General features: G+C 35.4%; 1 protein-coding gene and 1 non-coding gene across 2 annotated transcripts; one reads left to right on the forward strand and one right to left on the reverse strand.

Annotated features, from left to right (window-relative positions):
- Positions 1–9,097: 9,097 nt before the first annotated feature.
- Positions 9,098–9,236, reverse strand: LOC120281531. The gene has a single exon (XR_005542671.1). It is a non-coding gene; the product is annotated as a small nucleolar RNA Z247 (small nucleolar RNA).
- A 6,522-nt stretch (positions 9,237–15,758) lies between these two features.
- LOC120281158 (secreted RxLR effector protein 161-like) lies at positions 15,759–16,193 on the forward strand. Its single transcript, XM_039288061.1, has one exon. The coding sequence runs from the start codon at positions 15,759–15,761 to the stop codon at positions 16,191–16,193; it is 435 nt and encodes a 144-aa protein (XP_039143995.1).
- Positions 16,194–23,618: the final 7,425 nt, after the last annotated feature.

Raw genomic sequence — 23,618 nt, forward strand, 5'->3', positions numbered from 1 at the left:
ATATTCTTTTAAACTGTAAAAATGAGCAACTAAAAACACTAGGTTTTTCCCAATAACTCAATGGGGTTTTGACTGCAACCATATAAATTTGTGAATGTAATTATTCAGCGTGGAAAGCTATATACATAATTACTATATTAAATTAAACAATCATTGATTTTTAACCTAGTTCCCTAGTTTGGTTTTGAATATATAATTTCGTATTAGACCCATCATTAATTTTCAACATCTTCCCAGTTTTGTTTTGAAAACTATAATATATATATTGAACCATCATTAATTTTTAACCTCTTTCCTAATTTGTTTTTTAAATAATAATAATTTGATTCTGATGTCTGTATTATTGTTATTATTATTACGTAAAAATTAGATTTAAGGATTAATATGAGCCGTTGGATTGGAGAATGGGGTGAGGTGATAGGTGGTGGGGGTGGTCGATAATGGAGGCTCCACCAAATATACTAATACAAGTAGCTGCCCAATGGACTAAAGGCACCCAAGAGTGTAGGCCCTCTATGCCTGATTTTTCACTTTTTTATTGTAGATCTTTGGTTTGACCATCAATCTCTTTTTACAAACTTATTATATTTAATTTTTTAAAATCTTTACCGTTATCCGAAATATTTAATCGAGATTCATGTATTTTGTGCTTTAACTAATAATTTAATTGCTAATTGTCAGCTACCTAAGGCGATAACCTTTTTTTATTCTTATTCAAGTTTGGGATTGATAATAATAGTTGTAATCGGTAAAATTTTATTCATCGTTTATTTTGATGTTTATAAAATAAAAAAATATGGCATATGTCTTTGAATGCCACTATTTGATAAGGAATGGGACCAAAAAATTTGAATAATTTACAAGTTAAATTAAAAAAAAAATTAATTTAAAGATCAAAATATTTTTTTAATAAATTAAAGATCAAAGTATAAAATAAAAACTCAGGGATTGGTAATTAATTTAACCCTTTTATAAATATGGTATAGTTTAGAATTAAATCAACAATCATTCTTGCCCAAATGTTTTACCCAACACCTATTAACGTATTTTTTATTAATTAATATATTAATCAATTAGTTAATAATTGTATTCACTATAATTCAAAAAATAATTTAAATCTTTAAATATATATTATAACCAATATTAATTGAGTCAAAACTCGATAAAATTCAAATAAATGTTTTGAACACCAAACCCTAAATCTCATTTAATATAACTTTTTTAATCATAACCAACAACAAGAGAAAAGAAATAAAAAAACAAATCTTGCATACAAGATGGTGTATTACGTCAAACTATTAGATATGTGGGATGTGGCATAGTGCTAAAGTGATGCATCTTATGCACACCATATTGGTGGTGGGTTCAATATTGCTCAACATTTGGAAGGATATTTTTATATTTTAAACTACATATTTTTTTTAATTCATGATAAAATATAAATAAAATAAGGTTATTACTTTGTTTGGCAGTTTAAAAAGTTTAGGGGATAAAATAAAAAATAAGAACATGTCACCATATATCTAATGAATAGTTCATGCCCACATTGCTAAGAGGACAATCAAAATAATATTTAAGACAGTGGGGATTGGTTTCACCACCAATTGACAATGAGATGGTCATTCTCTTGCACGGAAAATGGAATAAATAAATAATATTAAATGAAAATAAAAATAATGCAATTGACACAACTTTGTTTTAGTCTAATTGGTATTAAGTTTTTTATGTTGAATATTCATTTAAGGACAGATCCAAAATCAAACCCCAAATCTCATATAAAATAGAAGTATAGATGTTTATTGAGCTTGTTTCATGTTTGTACACATCTTTCATATGTGATTGTCAGTTATTGCATTTCTTAAAAATAAATAAATAAATAAATAAATAAATAAATAATGCACTTCTTAGATTGCCAAAAGTCAAGGGACCTAATTACAAAATTGCATTTAATAATTATGCCTTTTTTAGAGGTTTGAATTGAGAGAATCAGTGTAAGCTTGGTTAGTGGGGGCTGACTTCGTGCCCTTGTCAGCGCCAAAGTCGTGTTTGAAAATGGAAAAAGTTAACCAAAAAAAGTTACAAATTGTGATAGTGGGGTTTGACTTATTTTTATTTTTAGGTAATGTGTTTGATCTGTTTGATTAGTTGGAGGCAATGGCATATTTGATTTATAATTTTTTTCGGACCAATTGGTCTCTATAAATATTTATTTAGTGTGTTTGATTTTTTTTCCTTACTTTTAGTTAGCTGGTCAATTCCGTTTGTAATTTTTTTTTTTGCAAATTAAATTTAACTAATATGGAAATTTTTTTAATGTAGATTATATATATATATATATATATATTATTTTGGCAAAAAAAGTCAACTAAAAAATTTTATAAAAGTATTAAATTATAATTTGAATTCTCTCTTTATTCATTTTCATCTTGAGAAAGAGGAAAAGATATATATATATATATATATATATATATATATATATATATATATATATATATATATATATATGAATTCGAACATTAAATTAAGAAAATTATATAAAATGATATTTAATCTTGAAATGTTTGAACAATTCTGTAAATCTTGTGTAGAAAGATATATCTTTATGTTTATATTGTTTACTTTAGATATATTAGATTTAATTTTGCAAAGGTTTTACATATATGTTGACTATTATTATATGATATGGATGTAAAATTAATCTGTATAGTTGTGCTGCTTTTAATTGTATATATAATCATATTAGTACATAGAATAATTTATTTATTTGGCAGGAATATTTTATAACTTAGTCCATATAATTAATACAACCTAAAATGAAAAGAGAAATAGAATAATTATATCCCGGTTATGATTGGACAATAGACTTCTTTGAATTACCAGATAACATAGATGATGTAATATTTTGTATAAAATGTAGATATAATGAAGAAGATTACCCAACAAAATCCTCTTATGAAATAACTGAATCCAATTAAAATTATTATGTAAAAGAATTGAATAACAATGAAGAAGAAGAATATCAAGAATTGGTAAAACAGTTAGAAGAAATTAATATAGAAGAACTATTAATGAATATAGAATCATCTAGAGCAAGTAATAGGAATAATCAGGGTCAAGCTACTCAAGGCACTTCTTCTAATACCCCTATCACTTTGACATCTACGGAAAGGACAAGTAGAACAACTCAGCCATTACAAACTCCTGCTAGTTATGAATTCACTTCTTATCCTGAATAGACATATAGAAAAGGAAGAGGAAAACCAGATCCGTTAGAAGTAATAAATAAAATGCTAAACAAAATAATGAGGGAAGCAAGTTGATCTTAAGTATGGTTCACCCACAAAAATGGGCATATATATATATATATATAATCAAATACCCAACTATATCTTTATATAATTATAAGTTGACTACTCATAAAAAAATATATATGAAAATAAAAGGGTTAATATAAAGGTGTATATAGAAATACAATTTTAAAGAATATATCAGTAATTATCCACTTTTGAAATGGATATTTTTTTAATTAGTTAGGAGGTCAATTTCTTCTCTACAACTAAGGCCAATCAAATTTGACCAAACTATAATCTATTCATGACTTGTGTGAATTTGGCGTTTGAATTATGCCATGTTACATGGATTATTATGGTGACTCAATATGAAAGTTGACCATACATTCGAAGGTGATATTTGAAACTCTAGTTTCAAGTTTTAAAATTTGTTTCTAAATAACATTGAAGTGGATAGGGCAAAAATGAGATTTGAAAAATATTCAAAATTTTATTTTTAAAATAAAAAAATGAAGTCTTCATTTGAAACACCATCTTCATTGTTTGTTGTTTTTTATTTACTAATTTTATTAATTCATTGTCGAAAAGGGTTGATTCATTTTTTACTCCAATATTTGTTTAATGATCTTCACATTACTAGTTTAATGGTTAGGATTTCAGCCTTGGGCTATAAGGCTATAGTTGTCTTAAATGCAAGATTTTTATTGCTTGTTCTTTATGTTTTATGCCTGTTGCTTAAATCTTGGGTGGATGTGAAAATATTATGATATTTAGTAATGTGGTAATTGGTTTATTTGTTATATGAATAATGATTTTGTTTTTGGTTTTTCTTAGATTAAACTTAGATTTTTTTTTCATTGAAAAACTTGGTTGAGAATTCTTTAAATTTTCACGTATGGTCATTTTAGTCAAAACAATTTATTTAATTTTATACATCATCATGACAATTTCTGCTTAGACTTTCAGGTAAAATGATAATTGTATAATCTCCACTTCAACATTGGTTTAATATGGAGATTCATGTGTGTAATTGTTGGCACCTCCATAGGTAGGAGTCCAAATGTTAGAATCTACTTAAAGTGTCAATGTCACCATTTTGACAGCCTCCCCTCAATCTTAACATCAGACAAAACACATTGAATTGATCTAGAATATTTTAGAAGAAAACACTTAGTGGCTCAGTTACTGGTGAATGTGTTAATCCCTTAATCTTAATTGCTTTGAACAGGTGCAAGGACAACGTGGTACTTCAGTTGAAAGATTTCTGTTAGAGCTGGAAGCTCACATTGACATTGTTTGACAAGTAAGAAGATAACTTGGTAAAAACAATGATGACATGGCAAATGACTAGGAACTTGATGATGTGGCAAGGGGTGATAATGAAGACATGAAGTCTTTGGAGCTTTTTTTTGGCAAGGAGTATCAAAGTAAAAGGATCACTCTTGAAGAACAAGCCATGAGGAGAAAAACTTGAGTTATGATTTAATCTATCTTTGGTAAGATCCAAGATGATAAAATCTATCTTTGGTGACTCTAATTTTCATGAGAGATTCATTTTTTGATGACCATGTGGAGGATTTTTTAAAGAAGGAGTAATCTACTATTGGCAAGTATGGAGATCATCACTTTGAAGACCAAGGATTGCATGGAGCTTAGTTTGGTGTGAAACTAATTGAAGACACAACCCAAGAAAGTCAAGGGGAAGCCAATATGATTTTCAAGACCATAACTAGCAATGCAATTTGAAGATAAGATCCAAAGCTAACTATGGGCGTGGAGTTATTTGAAGACACAAGCTATTTCAAAGGCACAAGCTATCTTTAGCAAGTGCCTAGATTTGGAAGAAGATTGATGACCCAAGCTTGGATGAATGAAGATCATACTTGGAAGTTCTTGAAGAGCTAAACATGGATGAATAAAGATCAAGTTTGGAAAGAAGATCATGGAGATCTTTGAAGACTATCTTTAGTGAGATGAAGACACCCCTTGATGGGTGCGACCCTCGGGAGAAAGTGATAAATAAGAAGAGAAATGGAATGGACAAAAGGACCCACCCTTCAATTGGGATAGATCTCTATTTATAGTATGAATTACAATTATCAAGGATCCTGAAGAATTGGCATGGGTGAAACAAACTCCACGCCATGCACTCTACCCACTAACAGAACCTAACATGGTCACTGTGATCCTTTAAAGAACCGGTCACCACGATTACAAACGCACAAACTGTTACAAATTCTAACAGTCCCCCTCAATCACAAGCTAATCAGATTGAGATTGTTACAGATGCAGTTGAATGGAGCCTTTGACAATGCCTTAGTGAAAATGTCTGCGAGTTGATCTTTGGAGGAGATGAACAGAACTTCCATGGCCTTACGTGCAACCTGTTCTCGAACGAAGTGAAAATCGACTTCGATGTGTTTTGTACGAGCATGAAACATCGGGTTTGCAGTAAGGTAAGTTGCGCCGAGATTATCACACCACAGAACAGGTGCTGAACTCTGAAAGATTCTGAGCTCCTTTAGTAGCGATGGTATCCAGATTACCTCTGCTGTCAGATTTGCAATTACCTTGTACTCAGCTTCAGTGCTCGATCTTGATACTGTTTGTTGCTTTCGTGAACTCCATGACACCAAGTTGGATCCCAACAAGATGACGAATCCACTGGTTGATCTTCTATCGTCAGGGCACCTTGCCCAATCGGCATCAGAAAAGGCATGAAGGGTGTCTGTTGTTGATGTTTGAAATTTCAGGCCTTGATCAGCTGTGCCTTTCACAAACCTCATAATCCTCTTTACTGCTGCTCAATGAGCATCTGTTGGTGCTTGAATATACTGCCAAACCCGGTTTATAGCAAAGGACAGATCAGGTCTAGTTATTGTCAAATATTGTAATCCCCCGACAATACTTCTGTATAGAAATTGTTCATCATTACTCAGGCTAGTTTCTTGGTCTCTGCTGAGCTTTTCACTTGATGCCATGGGTGTAGAGATGGGTTTACACTTGTCCATTTTGGCTCTCTTCAATAGATCTTGTGCATATCTACTTTGTGACAGTGTCACACCACCTTTGTCATGCTTGACCTGTATTCCCTAAGAAATACTCAAGTGTGCCTAGATCTTTGACTGCAAACTCTTTTGTGAGCTCATGAATCAACTTGTCAGTTGCTGCAGATGATGAGCTCACAATGATTATATCATCCACATAGATTAGTATATACATTGTTAGCCCATTCTAATTGAATATGAACTATGAAGCATCTGCTTTAGAGCTGCTGAACCCTAACTCTTGTAGCTTCCCTGTCAACCGAGAGTGCCAAGCACGTGGGGCTTGTTTAAGTCCATATAGTGCTTTGTTCAATCGACAGACATAATCAGGTGGAACATGATTGTCTTCATAACCTGGTGGTTGGCGCATATACACTGTTTCTTCAAGCACTCCATGTAGGAACGCATTCTGAACATCTATTTGTCTCATTTTCCAACCCTTTGACATAGCTAGTGAAATGAGTACTCTGATGGTTGTAGGCTTCACTACATGGCTATAAGTATCAAAGTAATCTATACCAAACCTTTGCTTGAAACCTTTTGCAACCAGTCGAGCTTTGTGTCTGTCCACAGTTCCATCTACTTTTCTTTTCAGCTTGAAGATCCACTTACAGTCAATGATATTGGTCCCTTGCTAGGAGGCACAAGAGTCCAGGTCTGATTCTTGATCAATGCAGCATATTCAATGTCCATGGCCTTCTTCCATTCACTGTGCTTCAATGTTTCCAAATGAGAGGAAGGTTCTGCCTGTGTTGACGGCAATTGATTTGTGATCATTGTAGCAGTATATCTGACAGTCCCATCCTTGTACTCTTTGGGCTTCACAATGTTGTCTTTGAGCCTTGTACGCATAGGATGACATGATTGACTAGATGCCAGTTGTTCTGTACCAGCAGTAGCTTGTTCTGCAGCAACAGCAGCCTGATCAACTTCATTTCCCGCAGGAGTAAAACTACTACCACTAAGTGAAGTGTCAGCAGTTTTAGTATGCCTATTGTCAGTTGTAGATCCACCTACATCTGGATTGCTAGTAGTTAGAGCTGGGCTATTGGTTGCAGAAGATGTTGGAGGTGTTTGGCTGTTGGTTTCAGTCAAGTATTCTTCAGTGTAGTGTGACAGTGGTGTGTAGGATGGCAGGACAGTAGGATGACAGTGTGACAATGGGACTTGAGTAGTCTCTACAGGTGAGATAGCAAAGGGAAAATTGTCCTCATCAAACACTACATCTCGAGAAACGTAAATCCTACCAGTTTGGTGATCAAAACATTTATACCCCTTATGATTTTCACTGTAACCTACAAAGACACATTGTCTTGACCTGAAATCAAGTTTTCTTGAGTTATAAGCCCTAAGATTAGGCCAGCAAGCGCAACCGAAAACCTTTAGGGATGTGTAATCTGGTTCTTTCCCAACTAAACGATGGAGAGGAGTATCATAGTTGATGACACGGCTAGGCATTCTATTGATCAAGAAACACGCAGAATGAAAGGCTTCATCCCAGAATTGGACACGTGTTTGTGACTGGGCTAGGAAAGAAATCCTTGTCTCTACAATGTGTTTGTGCTTTCTTTCCACTAGGCCATTCTGTTGGTGTGTGTGTGGGCACGAGATAAGATGTTTGACTCCAACAGATTTGAAATATTTGTGCAACCTGTGGTATTCACCACCCCTAGTCTGATTGCACAGACCGAATTTTTGTACCTAGTAAGCGCTCAACATGATGCTGAAACTGAAGAAAAATAGACTCAACATCAGACTTTTGTTTTAGGAAATAAATCCATGTAAATCTGTTGTAATCATCAATAAAACTAACATAGTATTTGAAGCCATTGACAGAGATGCGGGCTGGACCCCAAACATCTGTATGAACTAATTCTAAAGGACTGGAAGATAAGTGTAAAGAAGGTGAAAAGGACAATTGATGAGCTTTGGCCTGTTGACATGCATCACAAACAGAATGCTCTTTACTTGGAGCTACAATAAGATTATTTTTCTCTAAGATTCGATGGACGATTGACTGAGACGGGTGTCCCAGCCGACGGTGCCATAACTCCCTAGTGACCTTGGCAGTGAGGAAGGCATGGCTGAGACGATTAGTTGGCAAGAAGTAGAGCCCATTCTCACATCTGCCTCTGAGAAGAGTGGCCTTCGTTGCTTGGTCCTTAACAAGACAGAAATGAGGATGAAATTCCATGAATGCATTGTTATCACTAGTAATCTTGTGAACAGATAAAAGGTACCGGTTGATTTTAGGTACATGTAGGACATTGTTTAGGGCTATAGATCTACTAGCTGCAGAAATAGATAAATTTCCTACATGGGCAATAGACAAACCTGCACCATTGGCGACTTGCACATTGTCGTTGCCGTTGTAGCGCTCCTTGGTGGTCAGGCGCTCGAGATCGTAAGTGATGTGATCAGTGGCGCCCGTGTCTGCATACCAGTTTGAATTAGTGGTGTAAGAGTTGGTGATGGCAGCTGCGACTCTGTTATTGTCATCAGCTTGGTATGCGTGATCGAAGCGATGGTAGCAGCGTAGAGCATCATGGCCTTGCTTGAAGCAGACTTGGCAGATTGGCCTCTGACCACCAGATCCGCCCTGAGGTGGCCTGAAATTGTTACGGCCGCCGTGGGATCTGCCACCGCCTCCATTGCCGCGGCCGCGACCATGGCCATTTCTACCGCGACCACGACCCTGGTTCCTGCTTACTTGATTAACAGAGAAAACTTGACCGTTAGAGTTGTTGTGCTAGAGTCTCAGCTCAAAGCTGAGCATATGCACGTAGACGTCGCTGATGGAGACATTGTCAGTGCGTGTGGTGATGCTGGTCACCAATGGATCATACTCAGATCCAAGACCTTGTAGCAGGTACGAGATCAACTCTTCATTATCGATCGGCTTGCCGATGGCTGCAAGGGTGTCAGCGAGATTCTTGATCTTGCGGTAGTACTCGGCGACGTTGAGATCTTTCTTCTGTAGCGTTGTCAACTGCATCCGGATCTGCATGATCCATGCCTTGGAGCTTGATGCGTACTCCTTCTCGATGGCGAGCCACAGCTCGTGCGCCGTGGTACAGCCGACGGCGTGCGTAAGAACCTCCTCGGTAATGGAGGAGAGAATGGTGCTGAGCACCAGCTGGTCCTGCTGGAACCAGCGCATGTACTCCGGGCTGCTCTGGTCGGGCTTTGCGATGGTGCCTTCGACGTAGCGTGCAAGACCCTTAACTCCGGAGATAGGGGAGAAGCTGTGCACTCCATAGCAAATAGTTCTCCCTTGACAACTTCACATTGATCATGTGGCTGAAGGCTGGCGTAGGAAATGATGCCAGCTTGGATGGAGGTCGTACCTCCGATGAGGGATCCAGAGTTGCCGGTAGTGGAGACGCTCTCAGTGCCGGTCATGGCGGAAGGAAAACGTGGATTGGATCGTGGCTCTGATGCCATGATAAATAAGCAGAGAAATGGAATGGACAAAAGGACCCACCCTTCAATTCGGATAGATCTCTCTATTTATAGTATGAATTACAGTTATCAAGGATCCTAAAGAATTGGCATGCGTGAAACAAACTCCAAGCCATGGACTCCACCCACTAACAGAACCTAACATGGTCACTGTGATCCTAAAGAACCGGTCACCATGATTACAAACGCACAAACAGTTACAAATTCTAACAAGAAGGACCTGCTGAAAAGATGTGAGGAGGCAAACTAGTTGGTGGCAGTAAGATCTTGGAAGGAGTTAACTGTATCGAGTTGGACTGGCACAGTAGAGAGGACGGGGGAACGGTGCAAAGTCGCATTGCAACGGGAGCTGAAACTTAGTTAGGATCAATAAATGAGCCGTGTTGCAAGCTCGGTTGCAACATCTAACTTTGGAAGGTATCCAAGTTAGGAAGCCGTGGGCAGTCTAAAAGAGGAAGCTATTGTGGGACGTAGAGACATCTATATAAGATACCATGCTTTGAGATTTAGGATGAGCCACGAGTGAGAGACCCAAGTTTGTGGGTTGAGGAGAGTGGGTATCAGGCAATTAAGAGAGGGTTATTCTTTGTTATTGTGTGAGTGAGAGTGAATGCTGTACTCTACATTTTTTTCCCTCTTTTAATGGATTGTTCACTTTGGACTCGGCCCCAAATATAGGTAGGTTATGCCGAACTGAGTAACCAATTCATGTGCCTTTTTTATCTTGCATGTATGATTATGTGTGATTGCATTACATGAGAGGTTGAGCAAAAAATTATCACACTAGTACCCCTCCAAAACTAACAAGTGGTATCAGAGTGTTGACCACCGCTTGTTCACTTTGGTTTCAAAGCCAGCGAGGTCCAAGCAAGTTCCGATAATGGCCGAAATAGAAGGAGGGTCTGTCACATGACCACCACTACTCAATGGTTCCAATTATCCTTATTAGAAAGCGCGTATGAAGGCCTTCATCAAATCCCCTAATGAACATGCGTGGATCATAGTGGAAAAAGGTTGGTTTCCTCCGATTAATGTAGATGAAGAGAAGAATGAATTCAAGAAGAAGAAAAAGTGCAATTGGTGTCTAGAAGATACAAGAAAAGCTAATGCAAACGGGAAAGCTCTCAATGCTATCTTTAGAGGAGTTGATAAAAATCAGTTCAAATATGTTACAACATATGAATCAGCAAAGGAAGCTTGGGATATTTTTTAAAGAATTCATGAAGGTACAAATCTTGTACATATCTCAAAGCTTCAGATGTTAAGTACTAGGTTCAAGAATCTCAAGATGGAGGAAGATGAGACTATTGACATATTCAACACCAAATTGATGGACATAGCAAATCAAGATTTTCAACTTGGCAAGAGATACTTGGATGAGAAGTTAATTTGGAAGACTCTTAGATCCTTACTTAAGAGATTTGAACCAAAAGTGGCAGCCATAGAAGAAGCACGTGACATTACAACCACAAGACTTGATGATTTAATGGGTACGCTTTGAGCTTATGAGATGAGTATGAAAACAGAAAGAAAAATAGTAGACATGGCATTGAAAGTAAAAGCTAGTAGGTAAAAGAGTTGCAACAAGGAGATGGAAATGAGACCAATGTAGCGTTACTTCTCAAAGATCTCAACAAATTGCTACAACAAATCTTACATAGAAAGAGCTACAAAAAGAGGAACACGGGGAAAGATCCAAGGAAGTTTCAGAAGAGGTCCAATAGAATGTAATGTTGGGAGTGCGGGAAAACTGGTCATCTTTAGTATGAGTGTGGCAACACTAAAAAGAATAAATAATAACTCTTCACTAGAATAAATGATGATGAAACAACTGAGCAAAATGATGAAGAACTTGATGAAAGAGTAACTGTCAATCATACTGTCTTCAAAACAACTGCAGAAGGGATTGGAGTAATTGAGTATCCTAGTCATGCAGCATATCAAGTTACAACATCAGTTGCAACACCTGGAGAAATAAGAAAAACCAAAAAATATGCTCCTATTTATCACTATTGCAGAATCAGTGGTCATATTCAACCAAAATGTTTAGGACTAAATAGAGACTTAAATGAAGAAAGACAAATGGTGCTATCACAGTACTCCGGAAGAAACTTTCAAAGAAAGAAAAGAATCGGGAAGGTGTGGATCAAGAAGACAGACTTAAAATTTGAAGTAGCATATACATCTAAAAAGAAACCCTTAAAGGAAGATTGGTACTTTGATAGTGGTTGCTCAAGGCACATGACAGACAATAAAAGTTTCCTAAAGAATTACAAAAACTACTTAGTTGGGGAAGACACTTTTGGAGATGGATAAAAGAGTGATAATTGGAAAAGGAACCTTAATGCTGTCTGGCTTACCAAAATTGAAGAATGTTCTACATGTGGATGTTTTAAAAGTAAACTTGGTGAGTATAAGTCAGCTGTGTGATCACAATATGATAGTAAAATTCAACAAGGACAAATGTGTGGTCTATGATGATACTGCTAAATTTGTTTTAACCAGTGCAAGGTCTTCAAATAATTGTTACTTGCTTCAAATACTGCAAGTATGTTACAACACATCTTGCAACATGACAGAAACTTGGCATAAAAAACTTGGGCATGTAAATTACAAGAACTTGATAAAGATTGAAGAAATTGGAGCTATTAAAGGACTGCTCAGACTGACTTAAAAAAAGACAGAGTGTGTGGTCCTTGTCAAATAAGAAATCAAAAGTGAGCGTCTCATAAAGTATTGCAATACATAGTTATAACAATGGTGCTGGAACTATTGCACATGGATCTTATTGGCCCTACACAAGCCAAAAGCTAGTCATGACATATGTATATATTTGTATGTCTGGATGATTATTCTAGATTTACTTGGGTTGAGTTTCTCAAGGAGAAAGTGGAAACATTTGGGGCATTTAAAAAGCTATTCACTCACCTTCAAAATGAGAAGGATTGTCAGATTAGAAGAATTGTAAGAATCATAAGTGATCATGGAAGATAATTTGAAAATGCTTAGTTTGCAGACTTTACTAAAGAGCACGAGATATGTCATGAATTCTCAGCACCAAAAACTCCTCAACAAAATGGAGTAGTTGAATGAAAGAATTGTACTCTTCAAGAAATGGCTAGGGTCATGCTAAATTTAAAGAAACTCTCCACAAAATTTTAGGTAGAAATAGTAAATACAACATGTTATATCATCAATAAAGTGTATCTTCATCCTTCCACTACTATGATACCATATGAAATCTAGAAAGGAAGGAGTCCAAATCTCAGTTACTTTCACATCTTTGGAAGCACATGTTATATTCTAAATGATAGGAAGCAGCTGGGAAAGTTTGATAAGAAGAGTGACAAGGCAGTATTCATGGGAAATTCTACAAATAATCCTACTTATCGGGTGTTTAATTCAAGAACCAAGAAGATAATGGAGACCAAGAATGTCATCATTGATGTGTTCTCCGCAAGTGCATGGGTCGCACACAAGTAATATAGTGGTACCCTATGAGGGGTAGGGTTATCGAACCTTACGGACTGGACTAAAAATACTTGCTCAACACTGATCTCTAGTGAATAATAAATTGGTGATAGGATTAATTCAAAGAAAAGGGAAAGAAAAAAAGTAAAAGAAAAAGGGAACTGATGAAGATAATAGGCAAATGGGTTGAGTGTCAACAACAAGAGAACAATGCCCCGGGATGTTTCCTAAGCACTTAGTGATACTCACTCGCTCTCATGGTTTACCAAGTACATTCTTAGGTTCTAGTGTGTGCTCAAAAGCAATATTGTGACTAAGGCTCTCAAATACGTCATGTTTTGCAAAGATAACTATGGATTCAAGCTCACCAAGTTATGTCATCACCTAGGGCAACAACAGCTGTGACAATCCACCATCAAGTTTTACCTAAGCAACTACGCAAATCAAGCACATCAAGTTTTGCAATACAAGATTTAACACAAGAACTAAAAGTACTTTGTAAATCAAGAAGAGTACAAGTGTTTAAAGCATACAAAGTGACAAAGTTCCCACCCCGGGGCACTGTGGCCGGCTAGCCCCTCATGGGTGGGTACAACATGGAGGAGATAACACTAGATCTAAAGAAAAAAGACATGACTCCCTTCTCTTTGAGATTTGCCTCCAATGTTGAGCTCCGTGTGCTAGCACCACTTCCCTTGTGCCTCCACTTGCTCCTTGATGCCTTAGAAGATGTGGATAAGCTTGATCTTCGCTCTCATCAATGTCCTTCCAGTGGAGAAAAAGATCCCCAAACAAAGATATTTTTGAAACCCTAAAAACTGGAGTTAAAAAGAGGAGATTCGGGCTCGACACAATTGGCGCACGAGCGTGTCCAGACCGTATCATGTCGGGGAAGAATCAGTACAAAGGACACGGTCGTGTCTTAACCGTGCAATGGTGTGACATGAGCGTGTCAAGAGCACCCAGCGCGTATCGCCTATTCTTAAATAAAATTACCTTCGGCTTGGTTTTTTCAGTGGCATGGACACGATCGTGTCCTGACGGTGTCAAGCTTGAGAGCACCCTTCTACAAAGAGTTCATGCTGGATCAACATCAGGCTGAGATATTCAGTGGGCATGACACGAGCGTGTCCAGCCTGTGTCCAGCATGAGTACTTGACTCTTTTTAAGTATTCTCTCGTTTTCTTCCTGATTTCACTCCAAATTGCATCGAGCCCCCTATTCCTGCACATATAGCAAAAATACCCATAATAGCACTGCTCATGCATAAAAGTAAACTTGAGAACAAGAAAAATGATAGATTTAGGGCATGAAAACATATATACAAAGTGCACTCATCAGTTATTGATGACCTTTGTAATCAATCAGCTAGTATGGAACCTCGGAGTCTTTTGAGAGAGTCAGATGACACACAAAAGCAATGCTTCAGTTAATGATGATGTTCATGAAAAGGAACATGTTACAACACTTATTGTAACACTTGAAACTGCTCAAGAAATAGCCAGATATTGTTCCAGAATCTGATGAAGATAATCAGGAAGACCACACTTATGATAAGGAAGAATCATTCGATACAAGATGTAATTGGTAGTATTAATGAAGGAAGATGCACTAGAAACACTCAAAAGATAGAGTATCAGGAATTGACAGGATATATGTGTTATACTTCTCTTATTGAGCCAAAGAATGTGATGGAAGCCTTGAATGATGAACATTGGATCATTGCCATGCAGGAAGAATTAAATAAGTTTGCTCGAAATGATGTATGGACTTTGGTTCCAAGACCAAAGGATGTGAATGTCATTGGAACCAAGTGGATCTTGAAGAACAAAACTGATGACAAAGGCAACATTACTAGAAAAAAAGCAAGACTAGTAGCACAAGGGTACACTCAAGTAAAAGGAATTGATTTTGATGAAACATTTGCACCAACTGCTCATCTTGAATCCATCAGACTATTATTAGCCATTGCATGTAGCATGGGTTTCAAGCTATACCAAATGGATATCAAAAGTGTATATCTTAATGGTATTCTCAATAAAGAAGTATATGGAGAACAACCAAAAGGTTTTGAATACTCTCAGCGTTTAGATTATGTGTTCAAGTTGCAAAAGGCTTTCTATGGATTATTGAAGCAAGCTCCTCGAGCTTGGTATGAAAGACTTACAAAAAGTTTTTACTTGAAAAAGGCTAATAAAGAGGAGAAGTAGACAAGACATTATTTATCAAGAAGATAAAGTCAGGCATCATAGTTGCACAAATATATGTTGATGGTATAGTATTTGGCTCTACATCTCAAAAGCAAGTTGATGAGTTTGTATTTCTTATACAATAAGAGTTTGAAATGAGCATAGTGGGAGAACTAAACTACTTCCTGGGCTTTTAGATTAAACAAAGTAAAAATGGTATTTTCATCTGACAAAGTAAGTATGCAAGGAATATGGTAAAAAGATTTGGATTGAAAAATTCAAGACATGTCAAGACACCTATGGGTGTTAATGAGAAATTGTCTAAAGATGAACATGGGAATAATGTGGATCCAAGTCTTTATAGAAGCATGATTGGTAGCTTCCTCTATCTCACAGCTAGTAGACCAGATATTTGTTTCAGTGTTGGAGTTTGTGCAAGATATCAAGCATTACTAAATCAATCACACTTAACAGCAGTCAAACGCATAATCCGCTATATCAGTGGCACTGTAGAGTTTGGGATTTGGTATTCTAGTGATTCAAATATGCACTTGGCAGGCTATAGTGATGCTGATTGGGTAAGCAATATAGATGATCAAAAAAGCACTTCTGGTGGATGTTTTTATCTAGGCAACAACTTGGTCACTTGGTACAGGAAGAAGCAAAGTCCTATCTCACTTTCTACTGTTGAAGCTGAGTATCATAGCAGTAAGAAGTTGTTGCACACAGATTGATCTGAATGAAACAAATGATGAAGATTATGGACTACAATAAGAATAAATGACGGTATTTTGTGACAACAAAAGTGTGATTGACATTTCCAAGAATCTAGTTCAACATTCTCGTATTAATCATATTGATATTCAACATCATTTTATATGAGATTTGGTTGAAAGCAAGACTATCACCATGGATCATGTTGCAACTGAGAAACAATTGGCCGACATTTTCACCAAGCCTCTCGATCTTACAAGATATAAACACTTAAGGGGTGAACTAGGCCTTTGCCAAGTTTAATCCCTATTGGAAGAGATCTGCAAATAACTATGTATCTGATTATGTTTATTGATGTCCTTTGCAAAGATATGATAGATGTCTATCCTGAAGGGGGAGTATTTTTTATACAACTGATTCTGAATATAGGGAGAGTTACACATAGAATTTACAACATGTTTTGCAATAAAAAGAAGACTTTGCCATTATCTGCTATAAAGGGGGAGAAAAGTTTGAAATCTACTGACCACCAGTCCTTGTCTGCCATTTGTCTCTGTTTGTCAATGGTTTATTATTTGTAAAACATTTGCTTAAAAGACTGATGTGTTTTGTTATTTGGTTAAATGTTTTGTATTTGATATCTATGTTAAAACTACTCATGTATACAACAACTAGCAGATGATGTCTTATCAAATCAGTCTTGTGAGAGTCAGATGAGTCATGTCAAGGCTTCAGTACATGTTGTAACTGGGTGTTGTAACTGGTGTCCGTCTAGCAGTAGTTTGCCAGTAAAGGTTGTGTCAAATAATGCCAAAGGGGGAGATGGTTAGAAGTGGAAGCTCAAATTGGCATTATTTGACAAGTAAGAAGATGACCTAGTAAAAAGCAAATGATGACATGGCAAATGACTAGGCACTTGATGATGTGGTAAGAGGTGATAATGAAGACATGAAGGCCAAGATCTTTTTGGAGTTGTTTTTGGCAAGGAGCATCAAAGTAAAAGGATCTCTTTTGAAGAGCAAGCCATGAGGAGAAAAACTAGAGCTATGATTTAATCTATCTTTGGTAAGATCTAAGATGATAAAATCTATCTTTGGTGACTCTAATTTTCATGAGAGATTTATTTTTTGAAGACCATGTGGAGGTTTTTCTAAAGAAGGAGTAATCTACTATTGGCAAGTATGGAGATCATCACTTTGAATACCAAGGATTGCATGGAGCTTAGTTTGGTGTGAAACTAATTGAAGACACAAAACAAGAAAGGCAAGGGGAAGCCAACATGATTTTCAAGACCATAATTAGCAATGCAATTTGAAGAAAAGATCCAAAGCTAACTATGGGCGTGGAGTTATTTGAAGACACAAGTTAATTGAAGGCACAAGCTATTTCAAGGGCATAAGCTATCTTTGGCAAGTATATAGATTTGGAAGAAGATTGATGACCTAAGCTTGGATGAATGAAGATCATGCTTGGAAGATCTTGAAGAGCTAAACGTGTTAGCATAGAGATCAAGTTTGGAAAGAAGATCATGGAGATCTTTTATGACCATATTTGGGGAGATGAAGACACACCTTGGTGGATACGACCCTCAAGAGAATGACCTACTAATAAGATGTGAGGAGGCAAACTAGTTAGTGGCAGTAAGAGCTCGAGAGAAGTTGACTGTATCCTTTAATGTTCCTAATCTAGAATATAATCTTAATGAGTCTTCAATAGTGTGTACAATGCTTTGGCGGATGTCAAGATGGATAATAAGGAATGGTTGCACAGTTTCGATAACTTGATATGTATTTTTAGAAAAGCGTATCATATTCAAAGTTAGCTATCAAGGAAAGCCTATATGATCAAAATCTCTGAATTAGCAATCAATCAATTATTGGCATTGTAACAAATTCATTTTCAAATTGATTGTTTGCTTCATAATACTACAAATATCATCAATTAATATCAGCAAACACCATTCACATGATGAGTGAATGAATCAAAACAACTAATAAAATCAATAAATCAAACATAAAAAAGAAACTTGTGATCATATTTGCACTGAAAAGTATAAAGAACTTTACAAATCATAATAAAAAGCATACATTTTGTGTTGATGATACTCAAATCTTGTCCCTGGAACATATCACTAAACTCTGATGGCACAAATCTCTTCTTCCATATCTTAGAGGATTTATTGTTTTTTTAAACTATTTCCCAAATGTCTTGAACCAAAGAAGAGCCTCTTAACTTTAGCAACTCCTCATGCATTCCATCCATGATAAAGACCAAGAATTCTTTGTCATCTAGTTAGCTTTTTCTTCCATTAGATGGACTTGTGGGCACATAAATAGTAAATTTCTCAATGATACCCTTAAACATAATCACACTAAATGGCTTCCTTCTCTCGTTGCTCTGATAATATGGAAGGCCAAACTTTGAGATGAAGCTAGCAAATGCATGTGATGTTGGATGCTTATCCTTCATACATAATCAAATAACAAGTTGATCATCAATAGAAAAACAAAAGTGAGAATAATAACATTGTTAGCGCTAAATAAACTTAATTTGGGAGAAAGATTAACAAATAAAAGTATCCTCTAAATACTATATTTTCTGAGCTCAAGTACCAACTGAGCAAACTGTGTGCATGAAAGTAGATCTTGCAATGTTACATTGACAAAGCAAAAATTGCTAAGATTTTTCAAGCCTCTGACAATATAAAACCAGTACCATCATGATAATCATCATAGGTAATAATATCCTTTTCTTGATAGTTAATAACAAGGCTACAATAATATCATCATCACTAAAATCAGCAATTATGTATATATATATACACACACATGATATCGATTAATTAGATTTTCTTAGGATTGTTGCTCTACTCTATTTGTAGAAATTGATGTGGATTCCCTCCTCCTCCTTTTACTAACTTCACTGCATTGAAAATCATTCAATTTATCATCATGATATTCAAAAGAGATATATGATTTCCTCAATGCATCTTTAGTAGAATGATTGAGAGTAAATTCCCACTTGTGAACAAATCCAAGTCAAGTTGTAAATTTCCAATGCCTTGCAAAGCATGTAGTTCATGAAGTTCATGTATTTCATTCATGAAACAACAAAAAAGTTATCACATACTCCATAACGAGGAGAATATTTACATATCTTCGCCTCCATGGCACTTCTTAATTGCTTGTAGAAATTTCAGAGTTCATGCTTATTTCTTTAATTGGCCTAAAAAAATTGAGAGTCAATAATCCAAAAAATTCCAAAATGTCAAACAAAACATGCAATACCAATAAAAGAATAAGTTTCACTCTTATTTATTGCTCCTCACATATGTATGCTCTCAATCCTTTCTACTTTGCTTTCCTTCAACTCAGATCAAGTTATGGGAAGAAAAACTTACTAGGCTCTTACAATTGTTTTCTTAATCACAATGAGGTATGTAGCTTTCACACATCCCTTGAGATAGCACTTTCTCTTGGTAGATCATCAACTACATATTGGCGATGCATAGTATCCGATCATTCAAGAGTGGCTTTCACACTTCAAATGTGGTAGCTTTTTTTTGCCCATGAAATAGTAGCTTTCATGCATCCCTTAAGGTAGTCCTTTATCTTGGTAGATCATCAACTACACAATGGTGATGGATAGTATTTGATCACTCAAGAACGGCTTTTCACACTTCAAAGATGGTAGCTTTTTGTCCTCTAAACAGTAGCTTTTACAAATCCCCTAAGGTAGCCTTCACTTCTGGTAAATCATCAATTGCACATTAATCACAAAAGAGTGTCTAGTTGCCCAAGAGCAGATTTCACACCTCAAAGGTGGTAGCTCTTTGCCCTTAGAATAGTAGCTTTCAAGCATATGATCAAATTAAGTCTCTATTCATAACAACTTCTTCTAACCGTCCAGATCACAATATAGTAAAGGCTATGTGTGGAGGAATAAATAATAAAGTAAAACCAACAATTAACTCAAGAAAGAAATTTTACTCGACAAATGTTGTTTTCCTAGACTAAGAGGTTGCCAATCATGCTATATAGGCTCTCAAAAGCACACTGATAGCAACATACTCGCTCGTATTGATGAATAAAAGCTCATCCATGCAAAACATTGCTTAAGCTAGCGGTTGTAACTTTCTCATCATCGTAGGGCATCCATTGGCCATTGGGCATACATGATTCCCTGCTTGAAAATCATAGGTTTAGTTAATTATGTCCTATTTAATTTAATTTGTACAGATAAAATAAAATATGTTTGCTTACTTGATGTTGTGATAGGTTGGCGAGAATATCATTATCTATCTCTAAATACATTGGGAATTTAACTGGTTTATCAAGCTTAACAAATCCTAAGATTTTTTAAAACTGAAGCGCATAAGATGCAATAGTAAAATATCTCGAAGCTCTTCAATCTTTACTAATTTGTTGGTGTTGTTATTGTCTTCAAATTCCTGCATATCATGCATCAATTATAAAAATGAAGATCATTAGATCCGAAAAGTATTAAATTATCATTTGAATATCCACTTTGACATGGATAATTTTCCTTTCTTTTCTATAGCTAAGGCAGATCAAATTTGACCAAAAATCATAATCTACCCATGTTTTGTGTGAATTTTCCATTTGAACTACGTCATATTACATGGATTATTTTGGTAACATGAAAGTTGACCATACATTTGAACACAATATTTGAAATTCTAGCTTCATGTTTTAAAATTTGTTTTTAAATTTCACTAAAATCTGTAGAGTAGAATGGGGTTTGAAAAAAAATTTCTAATTTTTATTTTGAAATAAAAAAATGAAATCAGTGTTTTGTTTTTTAGTTTTTTAAAATAGTTTCAAAAACTTAGGCCCAAAACAAGTCTTTTTGTTTTTTTGTTTTTAAAAACAGAAAACTATTTCTGAAAACATCAATCAAACAAACCCGAAGTCTTCATTTGAAACACCATATTTATTGTTTTTTTTTATTTTAAAAACTAAGAAGCTTGATATCTTTTTAATTTTGTTTTGTTTTTTAAAAAAAACTTAAAGGGGAAGTTAGAAATATTGGCTATATATTTCTAATTTTTATAATGATCACTAAAATATTTTATTTTTAAAAAAAATAATGAGAAAATTTAAAAATGTGTTTTAAATAATGACTTAATATGAAGCCCACATTTGAGGTCACCAAACTATGGCCAAATATCAAAATGGATACTGAACTTCATTTTGTTTCTTTTGGATACCACACTTTGATTGGGCTTCAACTGGAGGGTACCCATCATTTCTAGTGAGAAATTATTGACGTGAATGTCAGAACTACCACATGGATTGTGGTTTGATAGGTCATATGCTGACGTGGGAATACTAGCCAGGAGGTTTTAATCCATATCATCTGTAAGAGAGCCACCTCACACTTTTTTAATCCACGTCACCAATTTTTTGTGGCCACATCAGCATCCCTTCCTTCCATCTCTTCTTCCTTTTTCATCTTACGGGTTTTCTTACACTCTCTCTTCTTCTTGTTCTCGTTTCTTTGCTCAAACATGAATATAAAGTTGTAGCAAGGGAGAGTCATTGCGCACATCATTCGGTCGAAAGCAATTTCTAGTGTGAGGTCTAGCCTGTAGTGCATGGAAGTTGATTGGGCGATAAGGTTTGCAGACTTAGAAGAACCAAAATACAGTAAGTGTTTCCTCTTCCTTTACTTTAGGGAGCTAGTGACGCAAGTATGATTGTATTTGGGTGGTGATATATTGAGAGAATTTAAGTTTAGTTTGAAGTTTGATTGAAAGATTGGCTCCATTATAGTTAGGGTTAACAATCCGCCTTGTGTAAGTGGGTATCTTGGAAATGTAGTTTATTTGAGGTGTTTTTTTTAGTGTTTTGCTTCCATTTATGCCATATACAATTAGGATTTTCCAAGAATGAAGAGCCATAAGGTAAGTAGGCTTAATGACATTTTAGTTCAATCTCTTCCGTTATTGAGAACTCATCATATAAAAGTTGTTGAAACCTTTATACATAATCTAGTTTAGCATTTTTGGGTAATTATTTTACTTCAAGAAAAATAATGAAGAATATTGAATTGATAGGTATTTTGCTTTCCTTCCATTTAAGAGCTTTATCATTAGTATTATTACTTAAGCCAAATATGGCAATTGCATAGTTGTTAGAAATGGCACAAATATTAAGTAGTAATTTTAATAGCGTTTTATGTAATTAAAATATTATTAAGGTAATGTTAATAGTTAATAAAATATAATAGACAACCTAATCAACTTATCAATTTAGCATTTATGGTCACAAAAAGAAGTTAGCATCTTGTAATAATTTTACCATTTATGAATAGTTTACCATTTATGAATTTAGCATATTTGTTATGATAACATCTTCCACAGACAAGTGAGCTACATGATTCAGATTATAGTTTCCATAGCGATGAACTTGAAGACCCCCAAGAGGAAGACCATGAAGAGGAAGACCTTGATGCAGAAGACAATTTAGCAATTTTTGAGGAAGAAACTACAGTAATGGGAGAGGAGACTGAAATTAATTTTGACCATGTTGATTATGAAATTGATGACTTGAAAGACTTGGAATCATGATCCAGCACTAATGAGGAAGATTTGGATCCTATAAGGTCCAAGTATGCTGAGTTTAATGAAGAATCTGACATGAAGGAACCCGAATTAAAAATTGGCATGAAATTCAGCATCTTTAAACAATTCAAGGAAGCTGTCAAGAACTATGGGATAAAAAACAAGTGTGCCATGGATTTTAAGCCAAACAACAAGAAAAGGTGCAAAGCTTTTTGGAAAAGAGGTTGTCCTTGGTATTTCTATGGGCTTCTCCTATGTTTAAAGACAAACATAGTGTTCAAATTAAGTCTAGGAACCTAAAGCATGAATGCACAAGATATCATAATATTAAGCATGTGAGTGCACAATGGATAGCTAGCAATTAGTTGGAGCAGTTTAGAGCTAATCCATCTTTGAAGGTTATGGGTATTATCCAAGCTGTCAGGCTTAACCAACAAGCCGATATAAGCAAGCTTAAAGCATAGAGGGCTAAATGCATTGCTCTTAGGTGATTGTTTTTCTTTTTTTCTTTAAGGGTTATGAGTATAACATATATTTTTTCCCCTGCAAGGATGGTGGACAGTGAAAAATAATCATAGATTACCAAGGTTGATGACTATAGTCTAGAATTATTGAAAACTCTTGCCATATCAACAGTGAAGGTCAAATGTAAAAAAAGGGTTTTTGTAGGCATGTCTGTAACTAATTGGCATATATAACTATAGTCTGGAATTGTAGTATTTGTAACCAATTGCCATTTATGCATTCATTTTGTAGGCATGCATGTTTGTTTAATTAGGTCCACTCAAATCTGGATTCTTGGAGGGTTGCAGGCACATAATTTCCTTGGATGATTGTTTCCTGAAGGTCTTATATGGTG

The sequence above is a fragment of the Dioscorea cayenensis genome, chromosome 17, assembly GCF_009730915.1.
Source record: "Dioscorea cayenensis subsp. rotundata cultivar TDr96_F1 chromosome 17, TDr96_F1_v2_PseudoChromosome.rev07_lg8_w22 25.fasta, whole genome shotgun sequence".
Lineage (NCBI taxonomy): Eukaryota > Viridiplantae > Streptophyta > Magnoliopsida > Dioscoreales > Dioscoreaceae > Dioscorea > Dioscorea cayenensis.

Coding starts and splice junctions, on each gene's coding strand:
- LOC120281158 (XM_039288061.1), top strand. CDS start 15,759: ATGGGTGTTAATGAGAAATTGTCTAAAGATGAACATGGGAATAATGTG.